Source organism: Crocuta crocuta, unplaced genomic scaffold (assembly GCF_008692635.1).
Source record: "Crocuta crocuta isolate KB4526 unplaced genomic scaffold, BGI_CrCroc_1.0 scaffold2, whole genome shotgun sequence".
Taxonomy (NCBI): Eukaryota; Metazoa; Chordata; class Mammalia; order Carnivora; family Hyaenidae; genus Crocuta; species Crocuta crocuta.
The window spans coordinates 5,885,020-5,912,800 of record NW_027528640.1 but is presented as its reverse complement, the minus strand read 5'-3'; the positions used below and the strand labels follow the sequence as shown (position 1 = coordinate 5,912,800).

The window sequence follows — 27,781 nt, the reverse complement described above, 5'->3', positions numbered from 1 at the left end:
CGAGGCTGGCTTCAGCTACAGAATCCTCGGAAAAGGTTTTCGGGTCTCTCTGTGAACCCCTGCATCTTCTATAGCATTTAACGAGGAGCTAGAATTCCCTAACCTGGGATCTCTCACCACCTCCCTTGGATAGATCTGGTCACCTGTATATCCCGACAGGTGTTTTCTGCCTTGGCTTCCTTTGGACCAGGCTCTCTTCCTCTGTACCTGGCCATCGTGTTGCCAGCACTCATCGTCACCCCGTTCGTGTGGCAGATTCCAAGCCAGCCGAGCTCACGAAGCGGCTTCTCCATGCGTCCTGTCATTTAATCCAGTCATTCCTGAACATACATGATGGCTCTCCTTTCTCAGGGAAGGTGGCCGAGACTCAGGGTTGACTTGCCGCAGGTCCCACGGGGAAGGAGTTGGGGCCGGAAGGCGCTGCAGCGGAGGGCCAGTCTAGAAGTGCCCCGTCTTGTGGAGACGGGCTTCTTAGCCGATGCTGCAGCACGAGTCGGCGTGCACAGGCCAGGCAGACTTGAGGCGGGTCCTTTCTGTGTTGAATGGCAAGGCTTACATGTCCGAGCCCACCGTGCAGAGACTCGCGCACCTGCCCCGGTGGTGCTGCCCCCCACCCGCCCCCGACAGCGGCCACTTGTTGCTGGGCCACCACAGTTTGTAGGAAATGCATCTGGCTCTGTGTCACTGGGTCACCTCCCACCTGGGCCCTGCCTCCCACGCTCTGGGAGATCCCTCAGCTGCCAGCTTCAGTCACGCTTTTCCCCCGGAGGCTGCTGACCGGGGGCACCCAACCATAGTCGCTAACATTCTGTTTCTGGCAAGTTCTCTCCCCTTTGATTCCGACCCGTCCCCCGTCTGTCTGCGGAGCCTGGGCTGAGGTTCTGTTTCCTATCCTTTCCTGGGGACCTCCCCTTTCCCATAATCCTCCCCCCCCACCACCACCACCACCCGCCCCCAGTGCTCCTCACCTCCCAGGCTTCCTCGGGCCCCTGCCTCACCTTCTCGACGGGGGCGTCACTCTAGGAGCTGGGCGGTGGCCTCCATCCCAGCTCCGCCTCACTTCTCCTCCCCACAGTGCCTGACAGGTGGTCTCCTCTTACTGTCTCATGTTTTCCTGGCTAGAGCTCAAGACCTAAATGCCGGCCTAAGTCCTAGGAATTGTGGGGAAACTAGATTTCACCCTGCAGAGCTCCCTGAGTTCTGGAATCACAGCAATTTAGGCTTTAAGTTAACATAAACGTTCTAAGAGGTTTTTCAGCCAAGACCTAGGAGAAAAGGGGAAGAGAGCAGACATGAAAGTACATAGGCGCAATAAATGACCACTTTCACGCGTTATGGTTTATTTAGCACGCTAAAGAAAACGAAGTAATGCAGCTTGCCTCTAGGTGGATTAGAAGTGAAACAAAAACAAAGGTTACCTGTCATGCTGCCAAACGTAAATAATGGGTTTCTAGCCCTTGGGATGGTTTTCCGTGTGTGCTCAGGTATGCGTCATCGGTATAGGAGTGTGTGTGTAAGCAGTGTGAGGCTCGCCCTCGGTTTTATAGCGTGCCCAGGGTTGGTGTCTCCCAAACCATTAGGGCTGTCTGTAGTTACCCATGGTCTCATTTAGAAGTCCCCGCATGTGTCCCCCACCAGCCTGTCAGCACCGTGACAGGGACAGTCAGGCACTGGGCTACAGGGCGGATCTTACTTGTGTAAGATCATCTGTCCCTACAGCCACTTACTGCACTAACCGAGTGGATTTGGTCAGCTTGCTGAACCGCTGTCGCGGCATTGTCTCCTTCCTGTGGAGTGGGAGTGAGGCGGCAGTGTCTGTCCCCGCCCTGCCGTGCAGGCTGAGTGAGGTGACGTGTCTGAAGCCCCCGCCCGAGCCCCTGACACCCTCTGGTTCCCAGGCCTACCGCACCACATCTGTCTTAGTAGGTGGCCTCGCTGGCCTGTTAGCCCACCCCCTCTCACCACCTCTGTGGCCGCGCTGGGTCTGCCACTGTCCTCTGGGCTGGGCTGTCACAGGAGCCTCCCCGTCTCTGTTTCCGGCCTCGCGTCCCCTAATATGCTTGTCAGCTCGGCAGACCATGTGTGTCACCGCGGGCAGGAGCAGGGGTGTGTCCCTCTTCTCCTGACTCTTCAGCTTCGAGGTCAAAGTGCTCCTGCTGACCGGGGTCCTCCTGGCCTTCTATCCGGGACACTCTCCCTCAGGGACCCCCTCACTCAGTTTTACTGCCTAGCACTCCTAGATAAAATGCTCTGTATTTTACTCATTTATCTTGCTTCTTACCCTCCCTTTCCACTGGGCTACAAGCACCAGGCAGGCTTCAGTCTGTGCTGTTCAGCTCAGTATTCCAGGGCCCAGCACATGTATTTTTATTGTGACTGAATACTGAAATTTGAAAAATTTTTAGGTAATCTCTATACCCAACATGGGGCTCGATCTCATGGCCCCAAGATCAAGAGCCACACCTCTACCGGCTGTGAGCCAGCCAGACGTCCCTATATGAATAAATTAATAATAGCAGCAGCTAACATTTATTGAATGTTGTGCTCTACTAATTGCCAAAAATTCAGTAAGTGTTAGCCACTGCTGCTCGTATAGATGCTTATTATGGTGTTAGACACCCTCTGTGAAAAGGAGACGGTGTTACTTTGAAAGTTAATCCATGGGGCGCCTGGGTGGCTTAGTCGGTTAAGCGTCCGACTTTCGCTTAGGTCACGATCTCGCGGTTCATGGGTTCGAGCCCCGCGTCGGGCTCTGTGCTGACTGCCAGCTCAGAGCCTGGAGCCTGTTTCAGTCTGTGACTCCCTCTCTCTCTGACCCTCCCCTGCTCACGCTGTCTCTCTCTCTCTCCTAGAAATAAATAAAACAAAAAAAATTAAAATTCTAAATAAAAAAAAAAAAAAAAAGAAAGTTAATCCATGAGCCCCAGAGCAAACATTAATAACCATTCAGTTCCACTAACTGTGGCTGGACCAACCGCTAAGAAGGTGATTGCAGGTGGTAAGTTTCGATGTCAGAAAGACGTGGGTGTACATGTACCTATATGCACTATGCGTAGGCTCGTAGGTATTTATATATATAAAACACAGACATGTGTTATGTCCATTTTAGATCTGTGTATTTAGGTGTACCGTAGATGTGTTTGTATTATGTGTGTGCATATGGCTATGTGTTATATATGCATATGTATCTATAACACAAGCACACACGTTTATACACACATGTATATACATGTACACATAAATGTATCGTTTTTGTTGATAGCCTGAAATACCAACAAGAAACGTAACTCCTTCTGTTTTGTACATATGGATCTAGCAGTTTCTGGAAGGCACTTGATGTTAATTCTTCATATCTGTTCCAGGCAGATCATATTGATATTGTCTCTCATGTCTTGTAGAGTGACATTTTTTTCTTTACCTTATGTTACAGTCCGTATTTAACCCAGGTATATATATAATTTAAACATGTACTGTGTGTGTGTGTGTGTGTGTGTGTGTGTGTGTGTGTTTTAAAGTGGGTTAGGTGGGGACAGTTTTATAATGTGACCCGTTCTTTGCAAATTCCCTAAGCCAGTGTGGATCATTTGCTGCACTTAGTCAGTTATTGTATTATAGTGCGCATGTTTTACACGGGGCTTAGGAAAGAAAATCTAAGCCATTGCCTTTTTTTTTTTCTTTTGCCTTGACAGTTTCTTTAGTGAAAAAACATACGTGAAAGTCCAGAGACCAAGGGCCCCATTAATGGTTCTACTTGACTGGCTCTGGCCCCAGGCTAGTACTTAAAGTCTTTACATCTTAATGTTTCCTTCTGTAAAATGGGACAGTACTACATGGTAAGCAGGAGTGTGGTTAAAATAATTAGTACCAAAGATGTAAAATCTCTTGGAGTTGGCTCATTAAAAGGCAGAAAGGCATCCCGCTCGTGCAGACACCTGTCTGGGCAGGGTCTGTGGGCACGTCCGTCTCCTAACCACAGGCTGAGCCAGCCATCTCGTGTGGGTGCTAGGAAGTGTCACATGAGTTACAAACCCCCCGGGAGCACATACGTTTGCTCTCGGCCCCACGGCATTTACTCTTTCCCCTCCTTCGTGTGTTTCACAGACCTTTCCTTGGCCCTTTCTTTCCCAAAGAAGTGAGTTAAGTTCTGGGTTTTCATGGCCCTCCGCCTGGACCAGTAGAGACCCGGGTGATGGCCGTGAAGACGCAGGGAGAAGGGGGCGGGGGAAGAAGGGCTCAGTCCCGGGCTGTGGGGTCTGCATGGGTGCAGCAATCCTAGCGCGTGTTGTGAACGTTACTACGTGTGCCGGAAGGCCGCAGAGTGAGCGTCAGGGCGGGTGAGCTCTGGCCGATGCATGGAGGCATTTACAGGAAAGATGTTTACGGAAAGAAGCAGGAATGGCCCATCAGGGGCAATAAAGAAATGATGTTCTGGGGCGCCTGGGTGGCTTAGTCGGATGGGCGTCCGACTTTCGCTTAGGTCATGATCTCGCGGTTCGTGGGTTCGAGCCCCGCGTCGGGCTCTGTGCTGACTGCCAGCTCAGAACCTGGAGCCTATTTCGGAGTCTGTGCTTCCCTGTCTCTCTGACCCTCCCCTGCTCACGCTGTCTCTCTCTCTCTCTCTCCTAGAAATAAGTAAAACATTAAAAAAAAAAAAAAGAAAAGAAATGATGTTCTGAGGCCCAGAGCCGCGTGGTGCGGCCAGTGCGCAGGTGTCCCTGGGAACCTCGCCGGGACTTGCAACTGTGTCTAAGAGATTCCCTGACAGAAGGCTAACGGTGCCAGCGTCACGCTAAGAACCCGTGGGTAGAAACAGAGTTCACGTGTTCAGAGTGGTGCAGAGGGTGACATGGCTGTCCCTTTGGGGACCTCTGAAGGCTTCGGGCAGAGGCGGCATTCGGGTGGCTGGGATCATTGCAGAAGGTGTAACGGCAGAGGCCAAGGAGAGAATTTGGGCAAAAGCAAGAAACTAGGGTTTTAGAGAATAATGAGCGGCTTCTTTGGCCCTGGGGAGTGGGCTTTGTGTCCATGAGATAACACAGGTAAGGCAGCTGTGGGGTCCTGTAGAGGGGATTTGAACTTGAGTAGGTGGTAGTGAGCACCTGACATCATCCAGGGACCCCAAGGGCTGGTACCAAGGAGGGAAAGGGAGGGGAGCAGAGTTAAAACCAGTTGGAGTTTGGAGAGGCCCCTGGGTGGCTCAGTTGGCTAAGCGTCTGACTTCAGCTCAGGCCATGGTCTGGTGGTTTGTGGGTTCGAGCCCCGTGTTGGTCTCTGTGCTGACAGCTTCAGATCCTGTCCCTCTCTGCTGTTCCTCTGCTCTTGTGTGCTCTCTCCAAAAAAAAAAAAAAAAAAAAAAAGGAAACAACTTTGGAGTGACCGTCCACAGTGTGGGAACGGGGCAGGGGGTGGTGAAGACATTAAAACAGATGGGATGGAGCACGCCAGGGAACTTCTTCAGAGTCTTCTGCCCACGGCCGTAACGACAGTGTCCCGTGAACCAAGCAGACCGAATGGCTGTCACAGAGCTCCTGCCTGAGGCGGGAGGGACTTTGCAGGGTAGATTCCAAGGGCGCCCGAGGACAGCGGCTGGAACAGTGGAAGACGAGGTTGGACAGAGGCAGGCCAGGCCGTCCCGGACCTCCCGGGCTCGGTAAGGTCTTGGGATCTGAATGAAAATGTATCTGGCAACCACTGAAGGGGTTCAGAGGACGTGTTCTGTTTTTCTGCTTCAAAAAAAAAAAAAAAACGATCCTGGTGGGTCCGTGTGGAGGCATGGGTGGTTTCAGGGACAGCAGGTGGAAGGTCATCATGGGGAGGTCCAGGCGAGATGGGATGCCAAGGCTTGGCTGCGTTCCAGATCCATGGATCGAGCCCCCAGTGCGTAAGCACACGTGGCCGGGTACCGTCTACAAGCAGAGACAGGCGCTAGATGCCTTTAGGGCGGGAGGTCAAGAGGGGTTTGTTCCAGTGCCATGGCAACCGCTGCACCTGTTAAATCATTATCAAAATTCTTATCATTTAGAGTTCCGGTCCAAAGGAAGTGTGACGTAAAACCCTAACGTAGCAAGAAATCTGAGTTAAATAGATTTTTAAACATAAATGTGTCAGGACATCGCCTCAGCTATAGGTGCACACAGTGTGTTCTCCAAGTAAAATTGGGTTTTTTTACACAATTCGACGCCATCTCCTCAGTCTTTTTGCCTTGTGTGGTATGTTTATACTTCAGTGTAAACTCAGAACCTCTGTTTCCCCATCTGTGAAATAAGGATTGCATTGCCTTGCCGGTTGCTTTAGAGCTAAATGACATAGGGCTTGGCATGTGGGAGAAATCTGGCAAAGCCCTGGCTACTGTTCACGACAGCCTGGAAAACACCTCAAAGCATTTCTCTGATTCGTAAGGAGGTGGCAAGGTAAGGTGATTTCCTTTTGTGGTGAGGAAGGTGATTTCCAAGGACACTAATTGAGATGGCCCAAGTCCCCGAGGGAGACTTCGTTAGAGGTCGAGCACCTGTGCGATGCGCTCAGACCCACGACCGCGACGGAGATGCGAGTCTCCCTGCCCAATCCCGCCACGCGTGCTTCTCTTGTTTATTGCCTCTTGGATTATTGCTTACTCCACCTCTGTGTTTCAGAGCCCGTTTGGTTCCAAAAGCCAGAAGCTTCCGTAAAGAGCAAGCAGACCAGGTCTGAGCTCTGAACGCATCGCTGGAGGTTTTCTGGCTGTGGATTAGTTGACAAGAGACAGCTTGCGGGAAACAAAAGACCTTCCCCATGTTTTAATTCCGCACTGTAGTGTGCTGATGTCTTTCAGCCGTTTTTTCTGTAGAGCTTGAGACCGTTGTGCCAAAGGCCACAACCAGCCTAATTTTGGTAGTATTTATCCAGGTTCTGAGCACCTTTTCCTTTCCAAGTTAGGGACATTAAAAAGTTTAACAAAGTCACCTGTTCTAGACCTGACATGCTCTTCTGACAAGTCTTTAACACTTTCTGTAAAATAGTAACGCTTGTATTCCTGTGTCCTTATAATCACATTTCCCAAGTGTGGATTCTTTTTCTCTCTCCATCTCCGGGAAAGTAGTAAGAGCCTGTTACTTCAGTACTCACACACGATAGATAACCACGGCCAGAGACGAGTACTGATGAAGTCATGGTCCGGGCAGTGTGAGCGGACCGGGAACAGGCTTCTGTCCCGCGTAAAAGGAGAGATTGCCCCGGGCGAGAAGAACCCTCTTGTGGCCTCGAGGATTACAGCAGTGTTGTGCTTGGCATCTGCTAGATTTCTTGTGATATTAACACTTTCTCTGTGGCTTTCTTGTTGCCTTGTTACATTTTTAACTACTTTAAACCTTTTTAAAAAACACATCTTGAACTTTTGTCGTCCTGATTCTAGTATATGTATGCTGGGGTGAACACACACATCTTGAACTTTTAAACCTCTAAGTAAGGGGCACCTGAGTGGCTCAGTCGGTTAAGCGTCCGACTTCAGCTCAGATCATGATCTCACAGTTTGTGGGTTCAAGCCCGGCCTCGGACTCTGTGCTGACAGCTCAGAGCCTGGAGCCTGCTTCAAATTCTGTGTCTCCCTCTCTCTCTCTGCCCATCCCCTGCTCATGCTGTCTCTCTCTCTTTCTCTCTCTCTCAGAAATAAATAAAAAAATTTTTTTAAATTTAAACCTCTAAGTAAGTAAAAAATTCTAATGGGTGACATTTTTGATTAGGGAAATCAATGCCTTAAGTACATACACTTCTTTGAGACACTTTTATAACCTACTTTTTTAAGTTTGTGAGGGGAGATCCTGGATTAACATTATATATTGAAGATATTCTAAGATTAATTTTTAAAAGATTAAGTGATTCTTACAGCCACTTTCACAAGCAACTTGTGACCTTGTCAATACTGATGAAGTCACATGATAAATTATATTTTTTTACTTCAAGTCAAAGAGTAAATGTGACTAAATTCTCAATGTTTGCTACCATTAATTTATTTCCTTTTTTTTTCAAAGTTTACTTTTTTTGAGAAAGAGAGAGAGAGAGTACAAACAAGGAGGGGCAGAGAGAGAAGGAGAGAGAGAATCCCAAGCAGGCTCCAAGCTCAGTGTGGAGAGCCTGACATGGGGCTCAATCTGATGACTGTGAGACCATGACCTGAGCCTAAATCAAGAGTCAGATGCCTAACTGACTGAGCCACCCAGGCACCCCTTACTTTAAAATTTTTTAAAAATCCTGGGGCACCTCGGTAACTCAGTCGGTTGGGCATTCAACTTAGGCTCAGGTCATGATCTCACGGTTCATGGGTTCAAGCCCTGCGTCAGGCTCTATGCTGACAGCTCAGAGCCTGGAGCCTGCTTCAGATTCTGTCTCCCTCCCTCTCTGCCCCTCCCCTGCTCATGCTCATGCTCTGTCTGTCTGTCTGTCTGTCTCTCTCTCAGAAATAAATATTTTTCAAAATTATAATATTTTAAAAATCTGAATTGTAATCTTTACCCAAATTAACTGATAGCAGTCACTTTGTTTTTCTTCCCCTAAAGAGATAAACAGTTTTCTATCTTAGGTCTTTCTTGTGTACTTCAAGTGAAATTGCAAATAATTTTGGTTTGTTTGGGCTGGGTGGCTACAGAGGGCATTTCCTTCTGAAGAAAGATTACCTTTATATCTCACAGTGTAAAATTCACTTTGGTATTTCAGGTGTTCTTGGTCAGACATCTATGGGGTTCATATTGTCCTCTAGTATTGCTCTTCTTTGTATTGTTTCATTATATTGTGCTTTTTGTCTCACTGGGAGGCGCATACCTTTACAAGACAGCTTTACGCTGAATGGACTCTTGCATTTGGAGCTGGCACGCACAGCTTTGCTAAGAGAAAGTAACACCTCCTCTGTGGGGAGCAGTTCTGACCTAGTTTCTGAAATCTGGTTGAGGGGGTAAAACACCCGGACCCCGTCCATATGTCCAAAGTAATCTGCACCAACAGGTGCAGTTAGGAATGAAAGGCCAGTGCAGTCACGTCAGTTATTTGTTGTAGTTTCTCATTCACACCACTGACCCGTTATTGAGCCCGTTAACTTTTGTTCCTCTCGTTAACACCGAAAATACAGACGACACCAAGTTCTCTTTCTAGTCCGCACTGCAACGGGCGTGTCCATCCGAAGAATCGAGCAACACTGTAGAGTGACGGAACACCCAGTGTGTGAGTGGAAAGCCTCGCATCTCAGATTTTTGTGTGTGTTTAACTCCAGCCGTCCCAGGCCAAAGAAACTCTTGAACTGCTCATGGCGGAGAGGGAGGAGCCCACAGGGCCTGTGGAAGAACAGGGTAGATGTAGGAAGGGAGGGGACTTTTTCGTCCGAGGAAACCCTGAAGTGAGTGCAAGTTAATCTAACTGAAGTTGACCTGTGTGGACCTTGATGCCAGCAGCTCTCAAACTCAGTACTCTGTGCACGTGTGCACCTCAGGTAGCCCATTAGAAAGGCTCCTCAGGGTGAAGTATGCCGTGCACGTGTGCACCGCAGGTAGTTCATTAGAAAGGCTCAAGGCTCTGTGTCTATATCCTGATTGTTTTGTCATCCGTCCACGTAACCGTCGTGCGTGTGTGACAGGGCTTTCCATACAAGATTTCTGACATCATTACCTCGGGTTCACAGATTCGGAGAGGGCAAGTCGGGGATGTCCATGGCTGGTCCCACGGCCACATAGCCAGGAAACAGAGAGAGGTGGGCTCACGTGCTACATGCTGTCTCCCAGGCTCTTTGCTTTGACACTCTGCCCTCTCAGAGATTAGCTAAGAGAATCCGTTTCTGGGACGTACGTGTGAAATTGTTCAGTGTCCTTGACCCATTTCTTGTCAGAAAAATTTTGAATTCACACTTCAGTGTCATTTCAGTTTCTGATATCTTCCCTTTTATGGCAGAAGAGACTCCCCACATTTAACCACAGACACTCAGTCAGCTGTGACGGGTCAGAATGGGCTCCTCTTACACATTAGGTGAACGTCCGCTCAGGTCTAAGGCCTCGTGAAGCCTAATTAATAGCAACAGAGAGCATTTAAACTCTCTGGGCCAGTTAATAGTAAAAATAAAAAACCACAACATCGTCCTCAACGTCCTCACCTTACTCTATTGGCTTCGGTTACAACGTCCTTATATCAGGCCCTCAGGTAACTCTGGGGTTGGTTGGTTGGGTCGAGTCAGTAGAACGGAAATGAACCTGCGGAGTTTCGTGACTGAGTGCCCTGTCTTCCCCTTTTCCAGGTCTATTATCAGCAGGAGATTCTTCTGCATAGTCGGCACGCTGTACCTGTATCGGTGTATCACGATGTACGTGACCACACTCCCGGTGCCCGGCATGCATTTCAACTGCTCTCCCAAGGTACGCCTTCGCTCGCTGTCACTGCCCTTCACCTCTGCCTGTCCTCTGTGCCCGCGGTTCTTTGACTACACCGGAGGTGGAAGTGTCTTTAGAACACAGTCCGGGCGTGTCCCTGAGCAGCGTGACCCCNCGCCCGAGGTCGCCGAGCTCTGTGTGTGGGTGTAGCTCTCTGGTTTTCCTGCCACACTTTTAAAATATCATTCGCTCCCTTGACACGGATCCAAGAGCTTTTGTTTGCTTTTTCCCTGTCTTGGATGGAAAGTTCGGCTTCCAGTGATATTTTTTCCTTCTTTCTATTAATGCCTGCGGTGGCCATCTCTAAGGGCAGAGCGGAGACGCTGTCCCCTGTCCCCTCGCCCCTCCACCCACCCGAACAGGATCACTGTTCCCGGAGGCGCCTTGTGGCCCTACTGATCTCTGATGGCACAGAGACCTTTCCTTAAAATAAACCCCGTGTCTCTCTTGTGGTCTCTGTTTTTCCAGTGGGTTCACAAAACAACCCTTTACCTTTCAATGCTTCCAGCTAGGGAGATCACTGGAGCTTTTGAAATAATGAGCAGAAGACCGAGTTTTAAAAATGTTGCCTTGCACCAAAGCTCTAATGCAGTAAGCAGAGGTCGGCGCCCTCGGTTAGGGTGGGGGAGAAAACGGGATGCCCCGATGTGTTTGCAATGATTTCTTCGCATCGCACTCCTATTGGTGAAATGCCCAGACCCCTTCAGCTCCCTCCCTTTTTACGTTTGTTCTTTCTGGAAGAGTCTCTGCTGGAACCGTGGGAGAGAGCTGAAAAATGTACTGGATGTTTGCAGTGGTGTCGTTCTCATTTGACAGTTTGAATCCACTAAGTCACATGCTTGCTTACTGCTTCCTCTTCCTTCTAAGACTTAGGGGTGAGCTCAGGAGGGTCGCAGGGCCCCTGCTTTTCTCTTGCCCCGTGTTCGCTTCAGACTCTTTGCTCTGGAGAAGCCACCTCAGGCCCGAGTGGTCCCAGCTTCCGCCCACCCCTCACAGCGACCCCACGCCCCTCCATCTTCCCCCTCGTGCCCTCTGCCTCCCCGGAAGCCGGCTTCCCATCTTCTGTGGCCTCCGGGAAACCCCTGGAGCGCTTGCCTGGGGCTGCTGGGCTGTAGGAAGGACCTCACGGTGCGGCCCGGCGGTGTGTGCAGACGCTGGGTGGGAGGCCGGCTTGAGGAGCAGCATGCCCTCAGCAGTAGGCTCACCTTGGAGCTTGGATGCGCCTCGGTTGAGTTCAGCCTCTTAAAAGAAGTCCGCGTGCGCCTCGGGCAGTGTCTCCAGCAGGAAGCGTGGCTCAGGGTTAGGGGGATGTGCCGTGAGGCCAGGCCCGCAGACCCAGATCCGCCATGAAGGCTCATGGCACGTGGCCGCGCTCCCTGCCCCGGTCCCTACTCTGCTTCTCCTTGCGGCCTCTCTGCCGTCCCGTGCCATCCCACATCTGGGGCCACTGGCACCCACAGGCTGCCTGGGTCCTTGGCAGATCCAGCCAAGCTCCCATGGCTAGAAATAGTTGTGGTTTTTCCCGGTAGAGACAGAGGCCACAGCGGAACTGTGTGCGCGCGCGCGCACACACACACACACACACATACACACACACACAAAGTGCCTCAGTTTATGGTGTGGCCGGAAATCCTGCGCCGTCCCTCATGAAGGTCACTTAGAAACTGGGGTTTTTTAAATAAAAGAACACAGGAGGGAATGAAACTTGAGCACAGCTTAGCAACAATAATTGGTTAAAATGTGTTAAATCTAATTACTTATTTTGTAGAATAGGCTCTTGGAAGAAGGGATTCAGAAAACAGTTTTTATGCCAAAACTGTTCATAGGCGCCTCCCAGAGTAGAGAACCTCATTTATGGAAGCTGTACCGACCCAGCGCCCAGACTGTGATTATCAAGACTGGCTGCGTTAGCTTCGTTTCATTTTATTTCTAAGTATTTAAAAAAATATTTAAATGTTTTTAATGTTTTTTATTTATTTTGGAGAGAGTGAGTGAGAGCATGAGCAGGGGAGGGGCAGAGAGAGAGACACACACACACAAAATCAGAAGCAGGCTCCAGGCTCTGAGCTGTCAGCACAGAGCCCGGTGCGGAGCTCAAACTCACAAACCATGAGATCATAACTTGAGCCGAAGTCAGATGATTAACCGACTGAGCCACTTGGGTGCCCCTTGAAGTATTTTAAAACAGGCCTCACACAATGCCATTTCACGGCTACATACTTCAGTATGCATCTGAAAAGTTTGGACATTTTTTGGATAACTTTCATGCTGTTGGCATAGTCAACATAATAAACTGTAATTCTTTGGTATTGGCAATTCAAAGTTCATAGACTATCTTGATTATCTTAAAAATGCCTTTAAAAAAATTGGTTTGTGCCAAGTTAGAGAAGCCAGTGTCTTTACATTTAGTTCATCTGTCTCTCAAGTCTGCAACTGTAGGACATTCCTTTCTTTCTCCCTTGTTTCTGACTTCAGCCCCATTAGTAACCCATAGACATCACAGCAGCTGTTCCGGGGCGGGGCGGTAGGGGATCCCACATTCTGGATTTACCCGTTAAGCCATTTTCTCTCCTCCGTTTTTTCTCTAAAGAGAAAGCTGGCTCTGGAGATTTGATTCTAGATCAGTCATACCTCCGTCCGCAGCAACGGTCCCCAGGAGAAAGGGAATGGTTGCTGAGGCTGGACAGAGGAGTCGGGGAGGCCAGGGCCACTGCTGGCATGGCAGACCAAGCTCCAGGAAGTCGAGCGGCCGGTCGAGGGCTAGAACAGTGTCAGAAAGGGGAGAAGGGGGCACTAGAGGGGGACCCCAGACCCGAGAGTGCTGCCCACAGCCAATCAGGATTGAAAGGAGCTCCAGGAAGTGACCCCATGCGGTGCTGTGTGTGGTCCCTCCATAGCCCCTCCTCTATATCAGTCTCCCCCTGAACCCCTGCACAGAGAGGGGGCCTCTCACCCCCTTAGAATACAAACCAATTGAGGAAAGAGTGGCAGGAAGAACTGAGGTCAGAGTCAGGAATATCTCACACAACTGCTTCCCAGCCCTGGCAGTTTTGTTGACCTTGTCAGTGCCTCAGTTTCCTTAGTGGCCACACAGCACTAAGTGACACTTTCTGGGTCTGCCTGAAGGAGCTCTGGGGGAGACGGTGGCTCTGTCAATAGAAACTGCCAAACGCAGGTTATCGTCACCGTGCTTCATCCCTGCTCCCCTCCTGTCTGGTGAACATCTCACGTGTGTGGCGATCCTGTGTGGTCATGTGTGGTGATCGTGTGCGGGTGTGTATGGTGACCGTGTGTGGGCGTGTGTGTTGATAGTGTGCAGGCATGTGCGGGCATATGCAGTGATCGTGTGCATTGATCATGTGTGGTGATCCTGTGCAGTGATCGTGTACGGGCGTGTGTGGTGATCCTGTGGTGATCATGTGTGGTCGTGTGTGGTGATCCTGTGGTGATCATGTGCGGGCGTGTGGTGATCCTGTGGGGTGATTGTGTGCAGGCATGTGTGGTGATCAGGGGAGGAAGGAGGAGCGGCCTCCCTCAGTGCACCCGCCAGAGCTGAGCCCCCCATAGACATGCAGAGGGGAGTTGGTGTGTTCAGCGGCTCTGCTAGGAGTTCCTGGGATGCACATGGCCTGTGGCCTAGTGGGTGTGAGCCGGCCTGACACAGTCATTGGTCCCGTTAACGTTATCAGAGCTTTTCTGCCAATAGCGCATGAACCAATCAGAACACAGCCTCCTGTCCTCTCGTTCCCATCGTTTGGATTCAGTTTCTTTCTTTCTTTTTTTATGTTTTATTTATTTCTGAGAGAGAGAGAGAGAGACAGCATGAGCAGTTTGGGAGGGTCCGAGAGAGAGGGAGATACAGAATCTGAAACAGGCTCCGGGCTGTCAGCACAGAGCCCAACACGGGGCTCAAACCCACGAACTGCGAGATCGTGACCTGCTCCAAAGTTGGATGCTTAACCGACTGAGCCACCCAGGTGACCCTAGAATCAGTTTTTAAAAAGAAAACAGAAAGACGGAAATATTTGCAAATTCTGGGGTATCCTTAGCTCTTTGTAGGAAAGTTTGCTCTGCCTGTCGGAACAAAGTAAGACCCGCTTGGGTCCCCAGGTCCACACACAGCCTGCGGCTGATGGAGGAGAGACTGTGGGCTGTTTTCAGCTCTGACTCCAGGAACCATGCGATGGACTCCGTGGCGGAGATCAGGGTGAGGTGCGTGCTGGGTTCTGCTGTGTGGTCTCCATGGTGACCTTGGAACAGAGAGGGTCACGGTCAGATCACAGCAAGGGCACTCAGCTGGCTGGGGCCGTGATCTGACATGGTATCTTCGGTGACGTGGGTCTCTTGAACTGGGAAGAGCACTGATGTTCTTTCCTCCCCCCCCCCCCCGCCCCCCNNNCCATCATGCACTTGAACGTGGCCCGCTGTTGGACAAGCTGTGTTTGGGTGGCACCTGGGGTTCACTGTCCAGCAGCAGGGACAGAACGACCTCCATGCTCTCCTGCCCACGTCCCAGAAACCAGAAGGAGCCGGGCTCCTGCTCCAACTCGCAGCTGAGCCGTGGGACCCCACCCTTGCTCTGTGGGACCTTGTGGCCTATTCTGGTACTTTCTCAGGTTCTCAGGGGGACTCCCAAGTGGCAGGCGGCCCTGCATGCTCACCGATCCCAGGTTGTGACTAGGACCCACGATCTTGTTGGCTGTGAGAACACGGCCTACGTCCATTACCAAAGTGGCTCCATGTCCTTCAGTGGAATCATGTGGAATTTAATTAGTGAGCGATTTCACCTAATTTTCTGCTTGCTGCCCCATTTCTTACCGTCACTGTGACCCTCCTTTCCGTTCCTTCTCACTTTTAACTATTTCTCACAAGTAATTTCTAGAACCTTCCCTATCCCAAGGCTCTTCCTGTGGCTGCCTCCACTGTTCTCTTCCTTTTGAAGGGACAAAAAAAAAGGAAAAGAAAAATACAGTGAATTGTTTCTTCTTCTCTCTTAAAAAAGATTTTTTTCCATTTTAAAGAAACTACACATTTATTACAGATACAGTGAGAAAAAATACAGGAAGAGGAAAGCTTTTACAATCACTCAGAACCCTGTTTACTGTGAATGTTTCCGTATGGTTGTTAGTTCTTTATGCATCTATGTCTTATGTATTTCTGATCATGCTTTCTGTGCCATTATTCCTGTTTCCTTATAGCTTACCCTCAATACGTGCAGTTTCACATTATTTTATAAGCCGTAGAGTTTCGGCGTGGTTTTATTTAAAGGACGTCACCAGGGAGCCTCACTCTCTCGGGTTGCAAGGCAGGGAGATCATTTCCTGAACGAGCATTTCTAGAGTGTGTGCCCTGTGCAGAGTGGGATTTGAGGATACACAGATTGATACCACAGGGGCTCCCCATGGGCACCCAGCAGATCCCCCTGACCTGCCTGTGGCCCCTGCAGAAGGTCACAGATTCTGCTGGGTGTCGGCCATCCCCATCAGGTCTCAAAGGGATGAGTAGGAGTCTGCCAGGTGGAGTCGAGGCGCAGAAAAGTGTAGAGGGGGCCTGGGGAAGGGGGTGTCCCTGCGCATGGGACCCAGTGGCGTGTGGCCAGGGATGGAGCCAGAGAGGTGCTGTGAGCGGACTTGGGGTCTCCTCACCCTTGTGAGGAACTAGGCTGCAGGGGAGGGTGTAGCAGGAGGAGTGTGAGATGGTTTCCTGTGTCCCTTCAGGGGACCCTCCAGCTCTCTGGGAGGAGGAGGTCGGAGGACTCGCCCAGGTGCCAGATGCCGGGTCCCTGTTCTGAACGCCCTGTTCTTGTTCAACCATCCCGGGGGTGGGGGGTACTTGCAGTTGGTTCAGAGCCACACCGCCCCCCACGCCCACCTGCCTGCTGTCCCCCAGATACCATCAGTGTTTAGTGATGGGGCAGCGAGTCTGGCCATGTTTCTGTCTGGTCATGAGGGAGGCCATGAGGCCACCTTGCCCCTGTGGCCTGAATTAGAGGTGAGGCAGAGTTGGCTGTGGTTGGGGGACACTGGGAAGGTGACAGATTTTCCACATGGCAGCAGCCATCTAGCGGGAGCAGGTCACCAGGCTCAGAGAGCGCTCGGTAGACACCCCAGGGAGCCCCACAGGTGGCGGTGGATGGGTCTCCACGAAGCATTTTCCACTGCATCAGAGTACGGACAGGCGGACAAAGGGACTCGTGTCCTGAGGGAGGGGTCCCAGAGCTGCCGGACCACCGCAGGCCACGGCGTCCCCTTGAGAAGCCTCACTTCTGCTGGGAAGGTTCCCACTGGACATGTCTGAGATAATTGCAGTATCACAGTGAAATAATGACATTAGTTGATTATAATACATTAGCTTAAAAAAAAGCTTTTAAAATTAAGGGAGAAAAAAGGTAAAAGAAAATCACCATTTACAACAAGTATAGTAGTAATTCAAGCAGAAACCATTATTGGTGCTAAGGCCATTGGGCAAAAGTTTGGGGCATAATACTTAACTAATTTAGAAAAGACAAACTGCTTATTAATTATAAAGGGGCAGAGGTGTATTCAGCAGAGAAATCTGGCAGGCACGCTCCTATAGCCAAGTGATCAAACCAGTCAAAGGACAAATGATGTGAGATGGTTTTTGCTGTGATGTGCAGAGAAGGGCCCGTCATTTCTGTAATATTCCTGCCAATAACATTTCACCTGGATTTGAACACAATCAGATAAACCCAAATTGATGGACATTCTATAAAGAAGTGAAGTGGGACTCTTCAAAGATATCACTGTCATAAAAACAAAGACCGAAAAACTAGCAGACTGGGAGGAATTAAGACTATGATAACTGGGGCATAAGAGCCATGAAGGGCGCACATGCAGAGACATCTTAACCAGGGCCGTACTGCCTCGTTGTTAACATTTAGGAGTGTAGTGGCAGAGGAGAGCTTCCTAGCATATTCAGCTTGTCCTCAACTGGTGTAGGAATGAGTGGGAGAACGAAGCACAGGTGGCCACACGTTGGTGATTGATGAGTCTGCGTGAAGAGCCTGTGGCTCTTCATCAGACACACCATTGATTCCTGCCTAAGCGGCTCGACTTAGGGGTTTTTGATTTTACAGTGATACAGAAAATGCATTTTCCACTTACATTTTCAACTCACCATGGGTTTATCAGGGCGAAGCAGAGTTGAGGAAGATCTGTACTCTCCTTTAGATTTAGAGATTTTCCTAACAAACATCTGAAGTTTTTTTTTAATTTTTATTTATTTATTTATTTATTTTTACAAATAGTTTATTGTCAAATTAGTTTCCACATAACACCCAGTACTCATCCCCACGAGTGCCCTCCTCCATGCCCATCCCCCCTCCCCCTACATCCATCAGTTCTCAGTTTTTGTCAGCATTCAAGAGCCTCTCGTGGTTTGCCTCTCTCCCTTTCCCCCACCATTTCCCCCCTTCTTCTCCCCCTTGGTCCTCTGTTAAGTTCCTCCTAATCCTCCTATACGTGCAAACATATGATATTTGTCTAAAGGAGTTTTCTTATAAGGTTTTGCTTTGTGCACAGGTAGGGCTAAAGGATCTCCCAACATAAAAGCAAATGTAATTTTGTTAAAGGGTAATCAGTGCCTTGCTGAAATACTGATTTATTTAATGTAACAAATAAGAAAATGGGGAATCTGAAACCAAACTTTATTTAAGACTTTATGAGCTTTGATAAGTCTCCTTACTAGGGGCTGTGAAAAAAACACGGAAGTTATTACAGGGAGGAAGGGAGGCTGGTTGGGCATTTAGTGTTTTTTTGATAATTAAACCGTGCCCCCACAAAGTTAAAAACAAAAAACCTAGTATCAGAATGGATGGATACATTTGATAATGGAGAGGTGCAGAGAGATCCTTCAGAACCTAATGGAGAGAAACATCTTTTTAGAAGTCGCCTAAGTAAGTAGTAAGAGGGCTCATAGTGAGATCTCTCCACTTCAGATCAGATGAGGTAGATGCGATATTTGTGGGTGGAAGAAAGCATGAGGAGGAAGGGTTCAGAAAAGTGCCTTGTGACTAGGGCTGAGAGTCCGTGAGGGCCGCGTGGACAACCACCCGATCTCGCCAGCTGGTGCTGGTGTGGAGTTCTCTCCGAAGGACTTGGTCATCGCCATGCTGCCTGAAGCTCAGACGCACTTTGCAGTGGAGCAGGCACATGTAGCCCAGCTCCCCTCACTTTGGTCGGTGGGGGCCGCAGGTGAAGAAATGTCATTCTTGCCAGCTGCCAGACGAGAGAACGCTGAGGCTACATTGGGCAGAGCTTTCGTCCACAGCCCCCCGCACACTTGACCCTGAGCTAGGACTCATTGCTCCGGTGCAGGCAGACTCAGAGACATTGGAGCACCCCTCCAGCACGGCATGGCACAGTCCAGGGCCAGGAAAGTTAAGGGCAGATGGAAAACACCTTGTTTGAGAAGGCGGAAAACGTGCCCTTGGTTTGTGAAAGATTTCCATGAGAACAACTTTTATAGAAAGGGGGAAGCTTGATTTAAATGGGGGGAAAAACCCCACTTCTGGAAAGTGGATCTTCAGCGAGTACTCTTGTGCACCTGCATGGAAATGGTGTGTGTAAAGTGGGCTGGATGCAGTGAAGACAAAAGGCAAGTACACTAGACCGTGCGCCAACCAGATGATGGTGAACAGCTTATCATCAGAGCGCTGTGTGACTCAGCACTGAAAAGAAACTTGGGGACACCTGCTTTTTAATAGCCAGAAGCCCACTGCTCTTAACTGGACTAGGTTAGTCTGCGTCACGAAGAAGCCCTTCCTGCCTCCTTGTGCTCGCGGTTTCTTCCTGTGCCTTGTTATTGCTTAAGCGATTTGGCCAGTCTGCTTAATTTCCTACCCATTTATCAGATGCTGAAGAAAATTGCTTTATTTTTGCTAAAAACTCACTTTTCTGTATCCCTAGGAGAACTTGATTCACAGAGTGAACTGCTACAACTTTGTAGCGTCTCCTGAGAAAGTGATCGTGTGAATGTCCCCCAAATACGTCCGCTTTCAGAAATGAACATTCACAAGCCTGCTGTTGTGGGGCGGGGGTTACTCTTCCAGAGACAGTGGGGTGAGCACAGTTCATGCTGTTTCTTGCCGACTGCAAGTAAGAAACACCAGACAGAACGTTCACAGCAGCTGTTCGAGGGCGCTGAAGGATGGTAGCAGGCAGATTGGTGAAGAAACTAAAATAAAGAAGTACGAGAGATAAGACCAGAGTTCCTGTTATTTCTTCTTTATGCTCTTCCCCTGCATTGGAAGGCAGCTGAGGTCTCACAACTGCAGACTTCCAAGAGAATTCCTCTCTTTCTAGCCCGAGGGGCAGGAGTAGAAGTCCCTTTGGGACAGAGACTGGGAGAAATCCCACCGGCTTCCCTCAAAACCCTATTAACATGTAGTTTGTACATTCTAGATGTTTTTTGTGCATGCCTTTAAAAAACATGGTCAATTATTCCAAATGTTTTGTTTTTTCCTCAACAAGAGACCGTGTTTATGATATAAACTTACTACACAGGCATCATAAACTGATTTTGTTCATAATTTATACAACAGTCATAGCCTGGGTCAGTGCGTTTCAATCACTGTACTGTGAGTCCAGCCAGTCACCTCAGATTCTGGTTCAGTAGGTCCGAGAATCATTTATAGGGACTCCCGATGCTGCCAGTAGGTGCCCGCCTGGGCTTTGAGTAGCAAGCAAGCCGTTATTTAATAACAATTCCTGATTAGCTTATTTCCACTGTGTTCCTTTTATAAATACTATTATATTGGGATATTTCTACCTAAAGCTTTGATTCCCGTTTGGCATCATTTTTTTTCGGTAGACTCTGTGACTCAGGGTCAACAAGTCACAGGCAATGTGGTTTGGATTGCTGGTCAGTATCGATGATGATTTTTGCAGGGGAATTTTGCTGATTGTAGTAACGCTATTGCTCCCTTAGCAATAGGAAGTTGAAGAAGTTGAGGTTTAGACGGGCCCAGTTGTAGTAACGCTATTGCTCCCCAAGCGAGAGGAAGTTGAGGAAGTTGAGGGTTAGACGGGTCTGGCCGCCTCGGGTCACCAGCCAAGTGGAAGAGCCCGGCCTGCCCGCCCACCCCCGGCCAGCTGCCATTACTCTGCTAACTTAATACGGGAGCAACGAGCTCCTGTAAATGTCAGTTGGTATGTTTGTTTCACAGTCTCCATGCCACCCGCTGGTCTCGTCCTTTGTTCTCTGGTACATTTTCTCTCCTACGTTGGTCTTATTTACTTGATTTATGTGTTCCGTGTCCATGAAGAAGTTGTAAACTGGTTTCTGCTCCAGTTGTTTTGCAACATGTCTTTTACTTTGTTTGCTTTATTTTAAAAATCATAATTAAAAATTTTTATGTAGCCATAACCATCTCTCTTCCTTGCCTGTTTCCCACTAAGCTTGAAGAGAGTGCCCCTCCCAGAGGTTTGACAGTCATGGAAAGAGATTTTTTTAAAAGAAAGCCTAGGTGTTTCAATGGCACTTATAAGAAATGCAGCATTAATTTTCGGCTATTTTTTTCTCAGTGCTGTGTTTACGTGGTAATTTCTCCCTCCTCCCCACGTGTACAGGTTCCCCACAAATGTTTTCATGCTAAAATGGGAAGGCAAATTATGGGGTGGTGGTGCCTGAGAATAGGATTTCTAGTTTAAAAAACAATTTTTGGAAAGATGGTCTGAAATAAAATAAAATGAAAAGCTACCCAGGCTTTTTTTACCGTAATTTTCTTCTTTACATTATCCATTGTTATGATAGAACTGGACCCAACTTTCAGTTTAAATCTTTTGAAAAATTTCTATCATGTTTATTACATACGTGCAATTTAAAAAAGCAAAGGAGCACCTGAATGGCTCAGTTGGTTAAGCGTCTGGCTTCAGCTCAGGTCATGATCTCACAGTTCATGAGTTCCAGCCCCGTGTCAGGCTCTCTGCTGACAGCTTGGAGCCTGGAGCCTGCTTTGGATTCTGTGTCTCCCTCTTTCTGCCCATCCCTCAAACTCTCTCTCTTTCCAAAAATAAACATTTAAAAAATGTGTTTTGTTTTGTTTTTTTTAATTTTATTTCTAGGAGAGAGAGAGACAGCGTGAGCAGGGGAGGGTCAGAGAGAGAGGGAGATACAGACTCTGAAATAGGCTCCAGGCTCTGAGCTGGCAGTCAGCACAGAGCCCGACGCGGGGCTCGAATCCACAAACCGTGAGATCATGACCTAAGCGAAAGCCGGACGCTTAACCGACTAAGCCACCCAGGTGCCCCTAAAAAATGTTTTTAAACAAACGGTTCTACACAACTTTCACGACACATAGTAGCCACTGCCACCCCACCCTGCCCCAAGTTCTGACCCAACCTCAGCCCACGGTCCTAACTGCTTTCAACAATTTTAACTAAATCTGGTGGTGCTTTCCTTCATACTTTTTACTTTTTACAGATTTTGTGGGTGTGAGTGTGTGTGTGTGTGTGTGTGTGTGTGTTACCTTTAAGGGTCATGGCAGTTCCATTTCTGTTTTTCTGATGGAAATCCTATTATTGACCTCCTACCGGGAAGGACCAGAGGGAGGGTCCTCACTGCCCCAGCCCCCTCCCCTGGCACGAGTTCTGTACCTCCCACCCGCCGTGGGCGGTCTTGCTTCCCGTCCCCTCTTCCCGGTCTGTTCTGATTTAACTCCACACTCCGTGCTCACATTATTAGCTTGTAAGTGCTCTTTGTGGCCAGCTCATGTCGTTTCCTATAATTACTCTTCTGCACAATATTTTGCTTCCTGGAGGGTTAGTGATTTTGCCTTGCCTTTTGCTTTCCTAGTGTTGTGTGTGCACGCTCACCCCCCTATGGTGTCACCTCCCCACGGAAGACCCGCTGCACAGCTCACCATCCAGGCTCACAGCCCCTCGGCTCTGCCTTCACTGACATCTTAGCAAATCCCATCTGTTTTTTCCCAGCTGCCTCTGCTTTACAAAGCATATCCTCTCTAGTTCTCTGAAGAGTATGTAGGTGGTAAATACTGTGAAATCTTGTGGAAATGGCTTTAGTCTGTCCTGTACTGTAGGGTTGCGTAGTAATATGGCTGGGCAGAGGGTGCTAAGCTGAAAATCATTTTCCCACAGAACTTGGAGGCATTTTTCTAAAGCCTTCTGTTTTCCAGGGTTGTCTTTGAAAGAGCCTGACTCTTAATCCTTTGTATGAAGCTTGTTTGTTTGTTTGTTCTATAAATACGTCATGACTTTAATTTTAATGTTTACTTATTTTTGAGACAGAAAGAGTGCGAGCTGGGGAGGAGTAGAGAGAAAAGGAGACACAGAATCCGAAGCAGGCTCCAGGCTCTGAGCTGTGAGCACAGAGCCCGATGTGGGGCTTGAACTCACTGCAAGGTCATGACCTGAGCTGAAGTCAGACACCCCAAGTATGAGGCTTGTCTTTGATTTCTGGAGGCGGTAGGGTCTCTTGCTAAGTCCTCACTCCCTGCCTGAAATCTCATGGTGGCAAGTCCTGTCTTATAGGTCAGTTTTCTTGTGTCGAACTACCCATTTGATGACCCGTTGAATTTGAAAATCCCATCTTCTCTGTGCGGTGTGTTCAACCCTGCAGTTTTAAACTAGAAATCTTGATACATTTTCTTAAAGGGAGATTGTAATAGACCATGTGTTTCCCGAAGCCTGGCATGTTATCAGTGAAATGTCGCAAAGGGTCGCAGGGATGAATCTGGCTAACTAACCAGAATGTCACAGTGTGCTGGCAAGCTAAAATACAGACCAGCACACGTTTCGTTTGACAGAGCAAATAAAAACTGCAATGAGTGAGTTGTTTAAGCCTCTAATGATTGCAGCGTGTAGCCCAGACTTGTATCAGAGACGGAGAGATTTTGCCGTGAGAGTTTTTCACCCTTACTGAAAAGGAGGAACACACAGTTCCCCTGATGTCATTTCGGTAGATTGAAGGTACAACCAGTTCAGTCCCTTGTTTCAGTTGGGTTGCCGGAAACCCCGTCTGACTTCCTTGCTGTCCAGCATCAGCTAGGTCAGTAGATCTGTACTAGATAGTTTTCCAAAGTGGCTCTGGTAGTAAATCGATCAATTACTGTTTCTCTATCAGTGTAATTTTACAAAGTGGGTAAGCGTTGCTGAAATGTTTTCCAGAAAGCACGAGCATGTCAGGGATGCCGGAACGTGGACGGGTGGGGATTTTACAGGTCTTGATCAAAGCTCATAAAACCAGAACATTCCTGTGTGCCTCCTCTCCTCACTCAGCACCCACACCCAGCGCTTCCATGACTCCATGTGGGGTGGTTGATTCTGACGCTGCCATCCAGCAGAGAGCTCCGTGTCACGCTGACGGCCCCCCTCCCCCTTCAGACACCAGTGATGAGTGCAGGCTGTCACTTGTGCGTCTGACCACCCAGCAACGAATTGGGGGTCCTGTGACCCTCCCCAGGTTTGGTTAACTGCTAACAGTTGCTCCCAGAACTAAGGAAAACACCTTACTTACCAGAGACCCAGTGTATTGTAAGAGGGTATAACTTAAGGTGGCCGGCTGGAGGGGTACACTGGGTGGGGTCTGGGAAGGGGCACAGAGCTCCCAGCCCCCCAATGTCTCTACTTTTTCATCAGCCTGGAAGCCTTCTGAACCTCCATCCTTGTGGATTTTTGTGGAGGCTTCATTCTGTAAGCAGGATTTTTTTTAATGTTTTTATTTATATTTGAGAGAGACCGAGCAGGAGAGGGTCAGAGAGGGGGAGACACAGAATCGGAAGCAGGCTCCAGGCTCCGAGTTGTCAGCACAGAGCCTGACTTGGGGCTGAAACCCATGAACCGTGAGATCATGACCTGAGCCATGACCTGATAACCGGCTGAGGCCACTGTAAGCAGGACTGATAGGCCACTGGCCATCACATTCTATCTCCAGCCCTCTCCCCTCCTTGAAGGCCCAGCCTTCTGATCATCGGGTTGGCTTTCCTGGCATCCAACCTTCCGGGGCTTTCCTGGGGTCACTGCGTTAACGTGCCCTCAGGTGTGGGTGAAAGCGGCTGGTTATGAATAACCAAAGACGCAGAGAGCGAAGTCCAAGGCCCAGTATGTGTTTCTCGCTATCGCAAAGCCTCGCCCTGACCGTACGTGGGAATGGCGGCACTTTGGTGTGGACTGACCGTGAATCTTGTTTCTCCTTTCCCACCAGCTGTTTGGAGACTGGGAAGCCCAGGTACGGAGAATAATGAAGCTCATCGCCGGCGGCGGCCTGTCTATCACCGGCTCCCACAACATGTGCGGGGACTACCTGTACAGCGGCCACACGGTCATGCTTACGCTCACTTACTTATTTATCAAGGAGTGTAAGTCAAGGACAGCCCTCCGACAGCTCCTCGCCACGCCCAGATGCCACAGGCCCCCCGTGCAGCACGTGGGGGGTTCGCTGCTCTTCCCCAGGGGTGACTCGTTTTCTCCAATGTCCGTGGAGCACTCGGGCTGCGTTATAGCTGCAGGAAGCCCCTGAGCCCAGCCCGGCAGGACGTGCTGTAGCCCATGTGTCCGTCTGTGTGCCTCACGCCGAGTGTGGGGGCTCAGCGAGGTGTCCGTGGGCTCAGGGACACTAAGTGATGCAGGCGCTGAATGGGAATGTCCTGTAAAATGTACTTAGGGGCCTGAGGGCTCAGGCAGTTAGGCATCCATTTCCTGATTTCAGCTCAGGTCATGGTCTCACAGTTTGTGGGTTCGAGCCCCACATCAGGCTCTGCACTGACAGCACCAAGCCTGCTTGAGATTCTCTCTCCATCTCGCTCTCTCTCTCTCCCTGTCAAAATAAATAAACTTTAGAAACAACTATCTAAAATATATTTTTAAACATACTTAAAACATTTTCTTATGGAACATACAAAAAATATTTAAGTATATACCCCTTTCCCCTGCTCAGATTTAATAGATCCTAGCATTTACTGTATCTGTTTCAGGTAACCCTTTAAAAAGCAAATAAAATGGTAATATATGATGAAGGCCGTTCACACCTTCCTTCCCATTTTCCTGTGTCACTTCCTAGCGTGTTTTAAGACTTGGCCTGTCGTGGTTTTGTGGTTTCTAAAGTTTCCATAAATGGTACGATGTTGTATCTGGTCTTCCGCCCTTTATCCCCTCAGATTATTTGTGAGACATGAGGCTCTGGTTCATTTTACTTCTTTTCCTCCTGCTGGAAGACGCGGTGGCCCTTCATGTTTTACTGGTGCACACAGCGCAGATGAGCGCTGTACAGGCGGTTTCCGTGCGGGCCTGGGAGTGGGGCCAGGCGCCGGTACCTCAGGGGAGGAAGGACCCGCACAGTGTGGTCTGCAGGGTCTGGGGTGAGCATGTGGCACCTTCTGAGTGAATTCTTACACTTTCTGTTAGTTTCACCCTTGTGCTGGCAGGGGACAGCCCAGTGGGCATGGAAGTGGGAGCCCCAGGGCCTGGGTTCACAGTCTGGGGACGCCCCCTGTTGGTTGCACTTTATTGGCGGTGAAGTCTTAACCTTGAAGGAAGCCCAGCCATGTTGGGAAACTCGGAGGACTCACTCACAGCCTCTGACTTTGAGTCCTGGTGCCGCCGCCAGCTCTGTGACCCCAGGGAAGACCTTAACCTTTGTAGGTCTTAGCTTCCTCGTCTTTAGAGAGGCACTGATAGCTGCCCTATGGCTGAGGGACAGGATGTAAAAATTAACACGGATGACATGTTCAGACTCATAGGCACATGGAGAATGCTTGGCTGTGTTGTGAGGGTAGCAATACAGATTTTCCTGGGGATGGGATGGTGCGCCTGCCCTGACCACGCCCCCCCTTCAGTTTCTGATCCTGCTTCCTATTCAACTGCGGTTGTTTTTTCATAGCGTTTAACACCTTCTAACACAGTGTGAAATCTCCTTCTTTATTATAATTGTGTTGTCTCTCCTCTGTCTCAGGAAGGGATCTCCCTGAACAGAGGCAGGCTCTTTGTCCATTTCGCTTGTTGATCTCTGTAGCCAGAGCATTTCCTGTCCCACGCACAATAGTAGATGTTCAGTAAATATGACTAGTTCTCACACGCCTTGAGAAGCCAATAAAAGTTTGAACTTTCTCCCCCTGGGTAGGGAGGATCCATCGCATTCAAATGACATTCTTACATAAAATTTCAGACCCTCTTCAGCCCATTCCTAGAGAATGCAAGGTAGGAAGGTCTGCAGGAATAGAGATTTTGATGCTACCCTCAGGGGGCTTACAAATCAAGGGACAGACAGGTGTTGATCTGACACTGCCCTGCCTTTGAATGCACTTGGACCAAAATTCCCAGGCACTTGATTCTTTATTTCTGTGTGAGAAATAGAATCTCAAACTCTCAAAGACTCTCAGATTAGTGTATAGTCGCAGAGCCTGGAAAGTAAATCAGACAGTTGTATCATTTATAATTGCCTAGTCTGTGTGTAAGGATCTATAGACCAAAAAGTATTGATTTTTGTTTGGAGCATTAACTCCACATTATTTATAAGTAAGTTGAATTAAATGTCCATGGACAAGGCTTTTTTTCATGATACATTATCCTCTCAGTTGTCCTTTTAAACTGTCTTTATGTGTGAATCAAGCAATAGACAAATATAAATTATAATTGCTAATAGAGTCACTTCATAAAATAAGTTGCTTCCTTTTTTTTAACATTTGTTTGAGACAGTGTGAGCGGGGGAGGGGCAGAGAGAGGGAGACACAGAATCTTTTTTTTTAATTATTGGGGTTTTTTTTTCTAATTTTTTTTTTAACATTTATTCGTTTTCGAGAGACAGAAAACAGAGTGTGAGCAGGGGAGGGGCAGAGAGAGAGGGAGACACAGAATCCAAAGCAGGATCCAAGCTCTGAGCGGTCAGCACAGAGCCCAAGGCAGGGCTCAGACCCACAAACCATGAGATCGTGTCCTGAGCTGAAGTTGGACGCTTAACTGACTGAGCCACCCAGGTGCCCCAAGCTGCTTTCGTTCTAACCTTGATTACATATAAGCTAAAGCCCTTGGATTTGCAGCCCAGACGATCTGTTTCCAGAAGGAAGGATCAGAGTAACTGGTTTCACAAGCAGTAGGGGAGGCACGGTTGGGTGCCCTTCGTGGTACTTGAATAACGGGGCTGTTGTGAATTCCTCCTCTTTCCAGATTCCCCTCGACGACTGTGGTGGTACCACTGGATTTGCTGGCTCCTCAGCGTGGTTGGGATCTTCTGTATTCTCCTGGCGCATGACCACTACACTGTGGACGTGGTGGTGGCATATTACATCACCACGAGACTCTTCTGGTGGTACCACACTATGGCCAATCAGCAAGTGAGTTTTCCCCTTGTTGGGTTGTAGCTTCGACTCCTGGCCTGGCCGGTGCCCGGGGAGGCCGGGGGGGTGGGGGGGCACAGGGAACCCACAG

The 27,781-nt window shown here is 49.1% G+C and overlaps 1 protein-coding gene across 3 annotated transcripts in view; it reads left to right on the top strand.

Moving 5' to 3' along the window:
- The window catches only part of SGMS1 (sphingomyelin synthase 1), a 235,965-nt gene that overhangs the window by 205,864 nt on the left and 2,320 nt on the right, over positions 1 to 27,781 (top strand). For all 3 annotated transcript variants that reach the window (XM_077755220.1, XM_077755221.1, XM_077755223.1), the window contains 3 exons: positions 10,250 to 10,367; positions 24,564 to 24,717; positions 27,521 to 27,687. In XM_077755220.1, the coding sequence (XP_077611346.1) occupies positions 10,250 to 10,367; positions 24,564 to 24,717; positions 27,521 to 27,687 (439 nt within the window). The remainder of the gene's footprint in view (positions 1 to 10,249; positions 10,368 to 24,563; positions 24,718 to 27,520; positions 27,688 to 27,781) is intronic.